The sequence below is a fragment of the Bos taurus genome, chromosome 29 (genome assembly GCF_002263795.3).
Source record: "Bos taurus isolate L1 Dominette 01449 registration number 42190680 breed Hereford chromosome 29, ARS-UCD2.0, whole genome shotgun sequence".
In the NCBI taxonomy this organism is placed as follows: domain Eukaryota; kingdom Metazoa; phylum Chordata; class Mammalia; order Artiodactyla; family Bovidae; genus Bos; species Bos taurus.
This window is the reverse complement of record NC_037356.1, coordinates 9587380-9601261: the sequence shown is the minus strand read 5'-3', so window position 1 is coordinate 9601261 and position 13882 is coordinate 9587380. Positions and strand designations below refer to the sequence as shown.

General features: G+C 33.7%; 1 protein-coding gene across 24 annotated transcripts in view; it reads right to left on the bottom strand.

Annotated features, from left to right (window-relative positions):
- Window positions 1-13882, bottom strand: part of PICALM (phosphatidylinositol binding clathrin assembly protein) — a 101469-nt gene that overhangs the window by 19864 nt on the left and 67723 nt on the right. For 5 of the 24 annotated variants that reach the window (XM_059882885.1, XM_059882888.1, XM_059882887.1 and 2 more), the window contains exons 13-18: window positions 10174-10323; window positions 7335-7415; window positions 4568-4675; window positions 2807-2938; window positions 2681-2711; window positions 2402-2501 (exon numbers count right to left, since the gene is read on the bottom strand). In XM_059882885.1, the coding sequence (XP_059738868.1) occupies window positions 2402-2501; window positions 2681-2711; window positions 2807-2938; window positions 4568-4675; window positions 7335-7415; window positions 10174-10323 (602 nt within the window). 24 annotated transcript variants of the gene reach the window in all.

Genomic DNA, 13882 nt, shown 5'->3' with positions numbered 1-13882 from the left:
TTCCTATCAGCATGCGGATTTATATCATGGTTCATATGTTATATCAATGTATGATTCACACCTAGAGGTATGTTACAGTGGGAAAAACACTGGATTCAGAGTCAGAAGGGATGGATTTCAATTTAAATCTGCTTCTGAGCTGCTTTCCACTTGAGGGGAAAAAGAAAAATCAGTTTACCCCTACAGTTGGGACAACAGCTGCTCCCAAGAGTGCACTAATTATAGAGTCAGGACAGTGTGTATGTGTGTGTAAAATGTAAACTATTTAAAATGTAAGGTTTTATTATTGGTGATGGTAGTGACCACTACCAGGAAAAAAGTTGTTGTTTAGTCACTAAGTCATGTCCAACTCTTTAGAGCCCATCATGTTTCTCTGTCCATGGGATTTCCCAGGCAGAAATGGGTTGCCATTTCCTTCTCCAGGAGAATCTTCCTGACCCAGGGATCAAACCCGTTATCCCCTGCATTGGCAGGTAGATTCTTACTGCTGAGCCATCAGGGAAGCCCAGAGAAAAAGTACTGATTTTAAAAGGTGGCTAAATTTTAGTATTAATTTCCACTAATGAAGACTGAGATTAATAGAACTCTCTAGATAATGTCATGGAAAACTTTAATTGCATACTATTTTTATCTCAGCCCTATATTTAATTTTTACAATTAACCCAAGGAAAACAGCAAAACAGCAGGATGCTCTGGAAGAGCTTTAGTAACAAAAGTGGCTATAATAAGGGTATGAGGGTCTCTAACAACAGGAAGGACACACTGTGCAGCTTGCATAATCAAAATGCTGCTTGTTAGCCCAAGTTTGCAAGAAAGCATGTTTCAAATTTTTCTACAAAAAAGAAACTGGTTTTCTCTGACCCAGGAAGACATATTGGATTGGTAAAACAATAGCTGACCAAGGGTAGTGGTACAGCCACAAACTACTCAAGGACAACCATACCTTACGGTAATTAAAACCATTAGAACTTCTTTAGTATTAGATTCTAACTCATTGGTCCTCCCTGGAGGCTCAGACAGTGAAGAATCTGCCTGCAATGCAGGAGAGACCCAGGTTTGATTTTGGGTTGGGAAGATCCCCTGGAGAAGGAAATGGCAACCCTCTCTAGGATTCTTGCCTGGAGAATCTCATGGACATTAATTATCGTACAATTAATTTTCATTATTCATAGATTCTATATTTGCAAATTTGTTACAAACTAAAATTTATTTGTAATCCCCAAATCAATACTTGTGAAGCTTTTGAAGTCTTTCATATACATGTGCAAAGCAGTGAAGAATTTGTCACCGGATACATCCAGCTCTGACAAGAAATAACCAGAGGATGGAGAACTAGGGAACAATGCGGAATACCTGAAGACGCTCTGGCTCTGGGGCCAGGTGGGCAGGTCTGGAGTTTCAACTTAGGTACCAATTAGCAAGGTGGTCAACTTAACACCTCTGAATCTCCTTTTCTCTTTTGTAAAATAAAAGAATATATCATCTACTAGAATAAATTTATTTAGGATTTAAGATTATAATCTATGTGAGATGTGTGTGTGTGTATACATACACAGCTGAAACTATACCTGCTTGGTTTTTGTTAATACTGTCATCTAATTTTTATAGCTGATTCTCCTTATTTGCTGCACTTAAGGTTCAAAAGACCCTGATGCTGGGAAAGACTGAAGGGAGGAGAAGGGGACAACAGAGGATAAGATGGTTGGATGGCAGCACCGACTCAACAGACATGAGTCTGAGTAAACTCCAGGAGTTGGCAATGGACAGGGAGGCCTGGCGTACTGCAGTCTGTGGGGTCGCAAAGAGTTGGACATGACTGAGTGACTGAACTGAACTAAAGGTTCTTAAAGTCACCAGAACACTGAATTAGTGAACACTGAGCCATTTTTAGGGGAAACACTGTGTGTGTGAAATCAGCAACCGATTCAGTGTCAGACAAATAAATAACAGATTTGAAACCAGCAATAGAGAATAATGGTTAAGAACACAGCCTCTGAGGTAACACTGCCTGAGTTCTAAAAACCCACCCCATCTCTTTTATTTGGGCTCATTACTTAATAATCCTATGTTTCCATTTCCTTATCTGTAAAATGGGATAATAATAGTTACTACCATATAAGGTTAATTTGAGGATTATATAAAACAAAACCACGTATTATGTTAGAATGATGCCTGGCACAAAATAACCCTTAAGTAAATGTTAGCTACAAAAATGTACCTGGCAAATAGTGTCAACCCAGCTTCCTTTAGAAGCTGAATGAAAGGAATAAAAATTACTTTTATTTCTTAAATTTTGTAACGACCTTTGCACTTACGCTTTATCACTGCTTTAAACACACTTTCACAGTACATATTCACCTAAATTATTCATATTAGTATATCATGAGATTTTACAACTCACCATTGTTGCAGCATTCCACGCAGTTGTTGGTGCAACCTTTGGTTGCCAGTTAGATCCTCCAGTGAGCTTCTTTTCACCTGGCTGACTCCAATTTACATCACTTTAAATAAACACAAGTGAGATATAAATGTCTGTAATTATGAAGTTTCTTTACTATAAATTTAGATTGAACAGAGCATTTAAGATGCAGATGACATTTATACACATACTTTCTTGAGATAAAAGCCAAACCAACCTCTAGATGGCACATGGGAAAAAAAAAGCAAATTTAACACTCACTTCTTAGTGGTTCCATTTCCAATGCCAAGATCTAGGACACGAGAAAAAGAAAGCATTTAAAAACTAGACTCACTTTTATAAAACAACTTATTGTAAAGAAGATTCAAGAATTCAAAAAATACTTACTGCCCACAAGGTTGGCTAAGGATGAATCCAAGTCATCAGATACTAACTTGTTAGGTGGGAGTTTGGCAACGGGAAGACTCTGGTTCTGAGAGGCCACTGTTGGTTTGAGAAGTCCACCTAGTTCATCAAAGCCTTAAAGTTACAAACAGATGAAATAGGATTTTGTAAGGAACTTTATAGAGCTACAGCTTTCTAAAGGAGGTCTCTGCGTTTTCTCCTTGTTTGTTTAATGGGAAAATCCTTTAAGAAAATGGGCACTAATAAATGCCCTTAAGTGAAAAAGGAGAAATCCACCATTTCAAAGTAAATCGATTGAGGAGGCTGCATGTACTTTGGCAGAATTCATTTGTCTTACGTCATAACAAAATTACATTAAAGTTAAAGGGAATGAAGAAAGAAGCATTCAAGTAAACTACTCGTATTCCAAAACTGGGATGAGAAGGATGGAATTAATCCTCCCCCTCAGCCGACAAAGTCTTCTGAAGACTCACTCACACTTGAAGAAATACAAGTAAAAAATACATCTCTGAAAAAACGTTTCTTTTAAGAACTGTATTTTATAGACCTTTTTATACTCTTTAAAGTGAAGAATGTAAGGTATATGTAAAACAGTATATTAGAATCAAGTGAAAATGAACCACTAGCTTATTTCTTTTTTTCTGTCTAAAAACAGCCTAAATTATACCTAAGAAATAGCTAAACTACACTCTAATTGTACAGAATCATGTAGTAAATTAGGACATTGCTTAAAAATAAAATCCCTTAAGGTTCTCTCCTGAAGGGTAAAAGGTAAAACAAATCCAATCAACCAAGCCACCAAACGACTCAATAGCATAACCTAGGAATACTAGAGAATTTGAAAAAGAAAGTCACCAAAAATGGGGGCTTAGAAATTATAAACTGGTTTCTATATCCTTTATCCTTCCTCCCAGTAAGACAAACTCAAGAGGAAAAAGTTAAAATACATCAAAAATCATTGTAAACCTACCAGTGCACAGAAAAAAATGAATTTCTAGTCCATACATACTCTTTATAAGCTTGCTTCTTACTTTTGTATAACACTTATGATAACTATTAATAACTGTATATTATGAAATTAAGAGTATCTCAATGTTTAAATGGTCTGAATTTAATTACTACACTTACCACTCTACGATTAAGAACATAATTTAGTGTCAACTTTATAGGAATTCAATTTTTACAAACTTCAAATTAACAAGATACCAAATGGAAACCTAGCTCTAGAGGTCTATAAAGCTGTCTTAAGACAAATGAACAAGCATACTACAAAATGATTAAAAAAAAAAAAGCCCCTGCACCCATAGCTCTGATATTTAATTATTCCAGCTGTTCACTACACAGACTATTTCAATACGTCAAGGTACCACAGGTAATACTTTCCTAGTTTTCAAAAAAGCCAATTTTATTTCAGTAAAAGTAAAAATTATAGTGAGTAAAAAACAGAGCATTCTACACATAGTCACTAGTAATTGAGAACTCTAATCTAAGGAAAATCTCTTTTTTCTCTCTCTTAACAGCTCTGGGAGAAACAGATCTTCCCAGAATCAAAACTGCCACTAAGAAAAGAATAAAGGCTAATAGTCGCTTGAAATTTTCTTCCAGTCGTTGAGGGAGGAGGACCCACTTCTTTGGCTATCCTAACTCCATCTATTTACACATGGTAAAAGTACCATTATCTGTCCTTACACAGACTCTAAACTAGAACACTAGAGTAAAGGTAATAAAGTAATTTTTTCTTACCCCCAGAATCTACAGTAATGTTGGTAGATTTATTTCCAAACACAGACTCAAAGTCAACATTAAGGCCAGCTGAAGGATGTGGCTGTGCAACTGGAGAAGGAGTGAACCCTAAGAGAAACCAAAATGGAAGAAGCTCAGTCTTTAGTAACTCTACATTTATAAATATCTAATAATGAAGAAAATAGAATGGAAAAAGCCTTAAATTCCCACAACAAAAAACAAAGCCAACCCTTCCAGCAAAATGTTTCCTAGACTACCACATCTCCTTGTAGTGATTACATTTTCCAAAACAAAATCACCCCACTAAGAAAATAAAAAAGTAAGTAAAGTTGAATTACTAGTTTGTTTCATTACAAAATAACATTTTTGCTTATTTTTTACCTTAAATTTTTATGCTAATGATCTTTAAAAAACCAAACACATCTAAAATTCTAGGATCTTGTACGAAACCAAAATTTAAAAGGATCATCTGGGAATAAAATAAGAATTCTGTGGTGTTTAAAAAAAAAATAACTTAGTATCCCAAAAAGTCTTTCTCCCTCTACCTACTCACCTTCCATATTTCTCGCCTCCCTTCCTTCGATGGTTAATCAAAAGCTATACGGTTTAAGTTGATTTGCAAAGTAACAGGATTCTTAAAAGTTATAACCCACTAATCCTTATGAACCCCTTGTGTCCAGGTGTTTTTTGAATATTAAAAAAAAAAAGGACTATTTTCAACCATCTTCTAAGTTCAACTTAACTACTTCCATAGGGGGTCGCCACATATGTCATCAAATATACTGATTTAACTACGCTGAAACACAAGAACAGAAAGGGAAAATTTTTTCTCTTCTGTCAATGTTACACTGATGCTAATGGCATTCAGCCAAGACATCCAGTTTATAGAGAAACCAGGTAATGCTGAGGTAAATATAAGATTTTCAATTGTGTAAAGTTTTATTTTTGTGAAGTGAGGTTCTGAATTTCTACAGGATAACTAGAAGAACTAAAATCATCTAGACCTTTATGGCTGTCACATGACCTGAGGAGCTTTCAATCACTGAGTATATATTCAAGTAGAGAACAGCCTAGCAAGGATCACAAAGAAGGGATTCTTTCACTTGTGGAAGGCTGGAATAAATGGCAATAATAAATTCCTTCCTTGTGGAAGGAATTCTCTTCCATCTCTAAATTTTATAAACTCATAATGTTAAAAAGTTTTAAATATCTGGTATTAGAAGATTAATAACTATATTAGAGAGAAATTAAACTTTTGAGCCGTAAACATAGACCCTTTCTTCCTGTCCCATCTTTCTGCTAAAGGCAATTTCAGTCTATAAGAATCTCACATTGAACTCTTAATGCACATGACCAGGATATAAGGAAGTATAACAACACTGTACTAAAAAGACTGATCTTAAAGAAAAACTAGGACAAGATTTGTTGAGAAGTTCAAGAAGGTCCTCAAAGTCAGAGAAGCCAGAAAGGACTTTTTATTAACAGTGACTCACACAAGCTGGTATACATCAATGATACTACTGTAAAAGTAGCATTTTACATCAGAGTATCAGTATTCTGCAGAGGCAAAGATTTTTAAATGTACAAGTTTGATCTTATGCCATAGTCATTTAGCCTGTAAAATACTCTTAACTCAAAGACACTGACCATACAATGAGAATACAACATTATCAAAATATAATTACATACACTGATTTAACAGTTCTCTGAAGTATACAAACTGTTCAACAAATACACCACAGGCTTGCCAGTTCTTCTCAAAGCTCCTTACAAAAGGAACAGATGTATCTACTCAAGAAAGACAAAAATCTATCATGCTTTATAATTACATCCCCATGCTACACCATTACAGTGTAAGAAGCTTACAGTGTTCTTTAAATCCTGGAAACAATGTCTGAGCTATGGTATCATTTAATAAGAAAACAAAGGGAACAATAATTTGTAACTAGGACAGTATATCAAATTTCTATTTTCCTCTGATATCCTGTCCCAAATTCTTTCTAGAATTTTGCTCGTATCAGAGATAAGCCTATCCTTCATAATAATACAAAAACAACTTCATAACTTTCTGTAAAGAGAGGAGCCATCTCCTGAGGTCCCTAGGGGCACCAATCTGTGAAATTATGATGTTACTGCCTTAAAGTATAAAAGAATTGAAAAGATACGAAGTAATCCAGAGCTAGTACCTCAAATTTCAACAGCTTCAACTAGCAGAGGAAAAAAGTAAAAGGGAAATTCTTAATAAATTATAATAGCTGATTAGACTGTCAACCTTTAATTTTTAAAAGTGACTTAAAGCAAAGTTATAAAATATCACCATTTCAAAAGAGAAGATTTAGGGATTCCCTGCAAAAGATAAATAGGCTCACCAAGTTAAGGTTACCTTGATGAAAACTGAATTGCCTAACTTTCATTTCACAAAACCCAGTGTAAAGTCTGTCACTGGCCACTTCACAGATTAACACTTATTAATACTGCACTGTAGGAACAATCTCAAGAGGAAAATAATAAGCTGACTGAAAGGTACAAGATGAACAAGTGTTAGGGACAGAGAGGTATTCCAAACACCTCTGAGAAAAATTAGATTGTTAGGAGATTTTGGTGGTAGTTCGGTAACAAATAGGCCTCATACTTTTTTGAGAAAATAACTCTACTATTTATTAAACCAAGTTTTTATTTTCTTACCAACTCATTTTAAGGAAAACAACAAAAAGAAATACCTCTTGCATAAACAAACTAATAAATTTTAGAGATTATTGTTACCTACCTCCAAATAAACCAGCTACAGTAGAAGGCTCATGGCACATAAAGGTAGTATTACGATAAGCTTGAGTGCCACAAAAAGTATCTGACAAGGCATATAAGGGAGGAAAAGAAAGGATAGGAAAAAGAGAGAAAAGTGAGAAAGTGAGGAGGAACAGCTAAGAGTGGAATGAAGTAATTAAAAGCAAAAACAGGAACAAAAACAAAAGAGAAAACAGAGGAGTACAAGCCCTTGGTGTTCTTTAATTTACAACTTACTAAAAATAAGCACTTAACTTAAGGCTCCATTATGAGTACTATATTTAAAACATATATATAAATAATACTCACAACAAATTTTAAAAAACAACCAACACTGCATATCCTCAGATGAAAAAACATGAACCAGCTGGCTCGTTAGCCAATACTAACATCTCTTCTAATGTCGTCTTCTGCAGATGAGGAAGGAGGCATGGCTGGGACCACGACCCACTCACCTGACTTACACATCCCAGTATCCCTAGGGCTTTAATGAGGGCAAGCTACAAACTACACTGAGAACTATATCAAATCAAGGTCCTGCTCTGAAAGATCTGGAAGGTATCTACATATCTAACTCTCTGATTTTTCCTGGTCATGCTTAACTCTACAGAGCAGGAGCTGGCAAACTACAGCCTATGGCCTATTTATATGGCATGAGAGCTAAAAATGGTTTTTACATGTTGAAAGGGTTTAAAAAAAGAGAGAAAAGATGATGACTCACAGATTTTATGCATCATATAAAAGCCTACGGTATTTATTACCTGGCTCTTTACAGTAAGTTTCCTGATCACTATTCTAGAGCAGCATGATCCAAAAGAGCTTTCTAGCAACAGAAATGCTTTATAAATCTGCACATTATGCAGATATGTGAATACGGTACATTATGGTAGCCACTGTGCCACTGAAGAGTGGAACTGTGGCTAGTACAAGTGAGAAAGAAAAATTTTAATTGTATTTAACACTTAATTTTAATAAATCAAGCCTTAAAGGATGACATGTGGCTAGTTAGATGATGCAGTGTAAGCAATGACACACCTTGGGTGGTCCTTTCATGCTCTTACTACTGAGTAAGAAACTAATGGAATTTTTATTACACAAATGTACTTCTTAGGAACTTTCAACTTGTACTGAAAGACTTACTAAAAGGCCTCTTCTATGACAGGAATCAACTATAGCTCCTTGTCTTTGTAAATAAAGTTTTATTGCAACACAGCCAAGCTCATGTGTTTGTGTCTTGCCTATGGCTGTTTTCATGCTATGTCAAGGTTCAGTAGCTGTGAAAAAGACTGTGTGGCTCACAAGCCAAAAATATTTACAATCTAACAACCTTTTAAGAGAAAGTTTGCTGACCCCTACTCTAGATGCCTAATTGGTTGATAGCAGTGGTTTTTAATTTCCCCTTCTGTATTTTCATAAAAGTACGTAACAATAAGTTTTAGAAAGAAAGAGTATTTAACAATACTCTGTAACAATACAAAGAAAAAGTATTTAACAGGAAGTTAAGTCCCCTGTGTCTTCAGGGGACACAGATGTGACATCTTGAAGCCCATGCACTGCTCTGACTTAAAAGATGGAAATATACAGCCCAAATCAAAGTCATATCTGCTTCATATTCTCAAACTAAGGGAACAGACTTAAAAAGATACAGTTATATTTACTAAATACATACCATGGATATTCAGTAAATATGAAGAAAAGATACAACCTGTAAAAGACTATTGACAGAACACTCCAAAGATAACTCTTGTTACCCCTTATTACCAAGCAAAAAGGTACACCATCTGACATATTTCTAAGAGTAACAAAATGTATAATTTAGTTTCAACTGCTTTTAATCTAATTTTTAAATGTATTACAATAAAGGAATTACAGCCACCAAATACTACCCTTTAGAACTATTAGACTAATTATGTAATTAGAGCACCTGCCTTGAAACTTTCTCAAATCTCCAACTACTGCTTTCCAGTCACTTTCCCTTCTTCTCTCTCAGATATAGCTAAGTATTCAGAATGTGGCCACCTGCTCTATCTAGAGTACACAGATGACTTTATGCATGCTGCTTCAATCAAAGATTTAAATTTGTGTCACCTTACGCTGTTTATCTATGAATTGAATAAAAGCACTTTCATCATCTTTTAAGGGGGTTTAGCATCATTTTAGCAGGATTCAAAAACATTTATTTCAGTTTAGTATATATTTAAAAACTTACTCTTCCTAGTATAACTTTGGTATGAAATTTTGCCTTTTTTAATAGATTTTTATATCACAATTAAAGCTATTCAGTCAAGTTGCTTTTCATTTCCTATTTTTCATTTACCTCCAGGCTAACAATGAAGACCCTTAAGATTAGACAGAGGGTATGTACAGGTTTTAGACAATATAAAATTATACCATTATTTGAAATTAAAAAGGGGGAAAAAGATTAAGAAAGCTACTAAGGGTGATAACCACCCTCTCTCTCAAACAGAAAGAGAAAAATATAAGCACACATAACAAGTGAGTTCAGGAGATGTCACTCTTCATCCAACTCTAATAACCAACTCTCTGAACTATAAACAGGATGTAGCATGTGATGCTACAATATGACAGAGAACAAAACAAAATTCAATTTCAAAGGAAATTTTCTGTCCTAAAAACTTGCATCAAATAAAATCAGGGATACTGGTGTAAAAAAAACCTCACTACACTACTGCTAGTTTATTTTAAAGTTTGTTATTAAAATCCAAAGTAATTATTGCAGTGCTTTAAAAATAATGGATACGTTAAAAAATACTTAGGCAGTATAAACATTAATTGGAAAGAAAGGTTAAATGGTACTTTACCAACAAACATTTCATGAGTAGGTGTCCTAGTAGTAAAAGTGGATACATCTGAAGAAATAGGAAGGTGAACATCACCACTACTTTTTGTGAGGAAAGGATTTAAGCTTGGAATGGCATCATCAACAGCATCTACAGTAGCAGAGAAAGGATCTGTGCAGTCCAAGTGCATTACAGCAAAATGGAGAAAGGAAGTAAATTAATTAGTATTGTAATTAGTCAAAAGAGGCAAAGTGAAAAGTAGTAGCTATTATCATTATTAATCCAAATGCAAATGATCAAATCTAATCACCAAGATGGAAGAAATGCATTTAACATATTTTAAAATGAACCCTCAGAAAAAAAATACTTTTGTGTCCATAACAACAGCAGCATACTAAGGATGGATCTGCTCTACAACATCAGAAAGACAACAGTCCGGTAGTTTAAAAAGAGAATAACAACAAAATGTTTCTATAAATGAGCCACCTAACCTGAACCGTGTTCCCCACCCAAGATGGGAGTGTATTGGCACTGGGGCATAGCTATGCATACTTAAATAATTGATATAAATAATTGATATGAATATGGAATAAGTAGTTATTTCAAAAAGCCAAAGGGATTAGGAGTTTCTAACATGTCCATGTAACTGTTGTACAGCTTCAGATGTAGGAAACAAAATAATAAAGATGAAGCAAATGTCTAATGATGGAAAAAGAAATTTTGGAAAAATTAAGAACAAAGACACAAGACTGGCCGTGTAGTAGACTGGGATTAGCTTTGAAGGCCTGGCTGTAAGTTTTAAAGCCTAAACGATTTGGCAGGAATAACAAATGTACTATTCCCTACTAGAATGTATCAAATACATACTATCATCAAGTCCTACAATTGAAGTTATTTTAGAACCACATATTTACTGTATCTATTCCTCATTCAAGATAGCCAACATTGTAATGACTGAAAGTCATTCATCCTTAAGTATGGGGAGAAGCAAAAATAAAGAGCAGCAAAAATAAACTCTCATAATTTTATCTAGCACAACTAAAAAAATGAAAGGTACTCCTGTACTCTAACCAGTAGCCCATTTTTGTGTATTTTGGTTTGTGGTCCTAATTTAAGAATACAGTATTCACTATTAATCTACTCTAAGGCTGTAAGGCAGAACAATAAGGAGGCAATGGCCAAAGAAACAGCTTCTGCATTACAATACAGGCACACTTTATCCTTAAAGTCAATAAACTGAAAGCTAGTGTTCTGCAAATCCTCCAATTGTAACTTCAAAAAGAAAAACATCAAAATAAAATTGAGGTCACTGTACTGAATCTTACAAACATACCAAAACTCACTGATACACTATTCTAACTCAAATGATCATAAACATCTTTCCCATCTCTCCAAATCCTCAATAAATGGAAAAATGGGGGAAAGAATCAGAAAAAATAATTCAGAAACAAAAGTAGAAAAGAGTCAGAAATAAGATTCACTTTTTGTACTAAAATACAAATGCGATGATGACCACTCTAACTCCTTCTTGTATAAGAAAGGAGCTGCATTAAGTTTAGAGTTGATCAGTTCGGTTCAAAGTATTAATACTACTCTGAAATATCTGATAGTGGCATGGCGCTTTAAAAGTACATTATACTTTGTTGGACAAGTAACACAAAAACTCTCTCTAGTTATCCCTGCAGAAGCAACCATGAGAGAAGTCATTCAAAAAGAGTATGCACATTTCTACAACAGATTCATTAGGTTTTTGAGAAAAAACATGTTTGGAAAAAGTTACTAGTTATCTGCTACTCTGTTGACTGATACTTTTTACCTAAGCACTTAATATCAATCATTTTCTATTATATGAAACATCCTAAAGAGTATGCAGAAAAATGTAAGTGCATCTGTATATTTAGATCAATCACACAATAAGAAAAACCAGCTTTTAATCTACCTTGACAAAACACTTCTACTATGGTATAGTAGATTAACATCATTTAGATTTAATTATACCACAAAAATTAATTCAAATTCATTAAAGATAAAAATATAGTAATAATATTCCAGTTACTCCAACTTAATCAGCCTGGCAACTCTAAAATTCTGTATGTTTTAATTAAATACTTTTTTCTATTATTTTTTATCATTATTCACTTGAATGTTTAATTTTATGTAGAAAAATAATCCAAAAAGTTAAAATAAAGATTAAAATAGTACCAGTCATTTTTTTAGTCTTGAGATAAATATCTGATATCTACATGTGCACACAGAAAATTGAGTGTTTTCATAATGTATTTTTAATGAGTGTTTTCATAATGTGTGTTTTATGCCAGCTGAGAAAGAAATAAATTAAACTTAAGAATGGGTCATTCTTTTTTGCCTGAAATAAATTTTGAAATCTTGCTTAAAATATACAACAGTGTACTAAGCTGAAAATAATGTGTATCTCTAGATTTGCTGCAACTCAGTTTTTAAGGTGGTAAAAATTGAAATCTCAGCTATTAGTATTCAATAGCAATTGCGTGTTCAACTCCAGACCATTTCTTGAAAAATCAAAGGCTCATTAATAATGGAATGAAAGAAACAAACGAGCTTGTGTTCTCTTCAATGTTCATTTTTAGGTACAATCTTACTTACATACCTCTCATATAAACAGGCAAATCTTACTTCCTCTTAACTCTGTTTATCACTAACCTAGCTGTGATTGGAAATACACATCATTTCTGTGGTGCTTATGATAAGAACTAAATTAAATAACAAATCTGTTGCTGACATTCATTTTCAGCAAATGAGAGCAATAAAAGCATTAAATAATATTTTAGAATTATAAAAAAAATCTAATCTTTGTTTTGTCACATACTATAAAAGCATGATACAAAATGCCACATATTTCAAATGTTCAGGTAAATGGTTAACTTCAAAAAGTACCTTCTGGAATTTACTGTTATGATCAAAGCTTTATATAAAGGACTTATTATCTTAGTAACTTTAATTTTAAAAACAAAGGAAAATATCTTAATCTGAATGTCATGGATATGACAATACAATGAGTAAGTATTAAGAGTTCTTGGCTTAAAATACTCTTTGGCTATCTATGTATAAGTCAAAACTTTGAAGTTATTACCAACTCAGAAGCCAAATACAAAACAAAGTTTCATTTTTCTTAAATTGAAGGGCTTATAGTAAGATCACCATGCTTTCCTCATATATAACTGTAAGCTTTTGGAAAAACTGTAGTCAATTGCTACTGCCTCTGCTCCCAACTATACCTTATACCTGATAATACTTATTTTTTTTTTCAAAACAATTTTTACAGTGCCACATTTAGATAGCAAGCCTAATGTTAAAATATGGGGGAAATTTTGACAAAAATGGTACATAAACCAAAATAACCTAAAACAGAAAAGTAAAACATAATTAAATGTACTCCAACATTCTATTCACAAACTATCAGATAATTCTTCTAACAGATTATAAAACAATTTTTACATACTGAAATTACTTAAAATTATTCTCCCACACTAACAGTCTATCTGCTTTCATATGTGAGCTCAATGATTCCAAACACTACAACTGTATATGGTATCCAGATAAAACTAACACCCAGTTCAATTTCACTAAAATATTATATTAGTTCTCACTAAGTCTTCTGTAAAATTTTTCATCTCTCCAGTAATACAACTTTTCAGCCTTAATTTTAGAAAACCTATAGTTTGTTTTTTTAAAGGTAAGCAAACTAAAACTG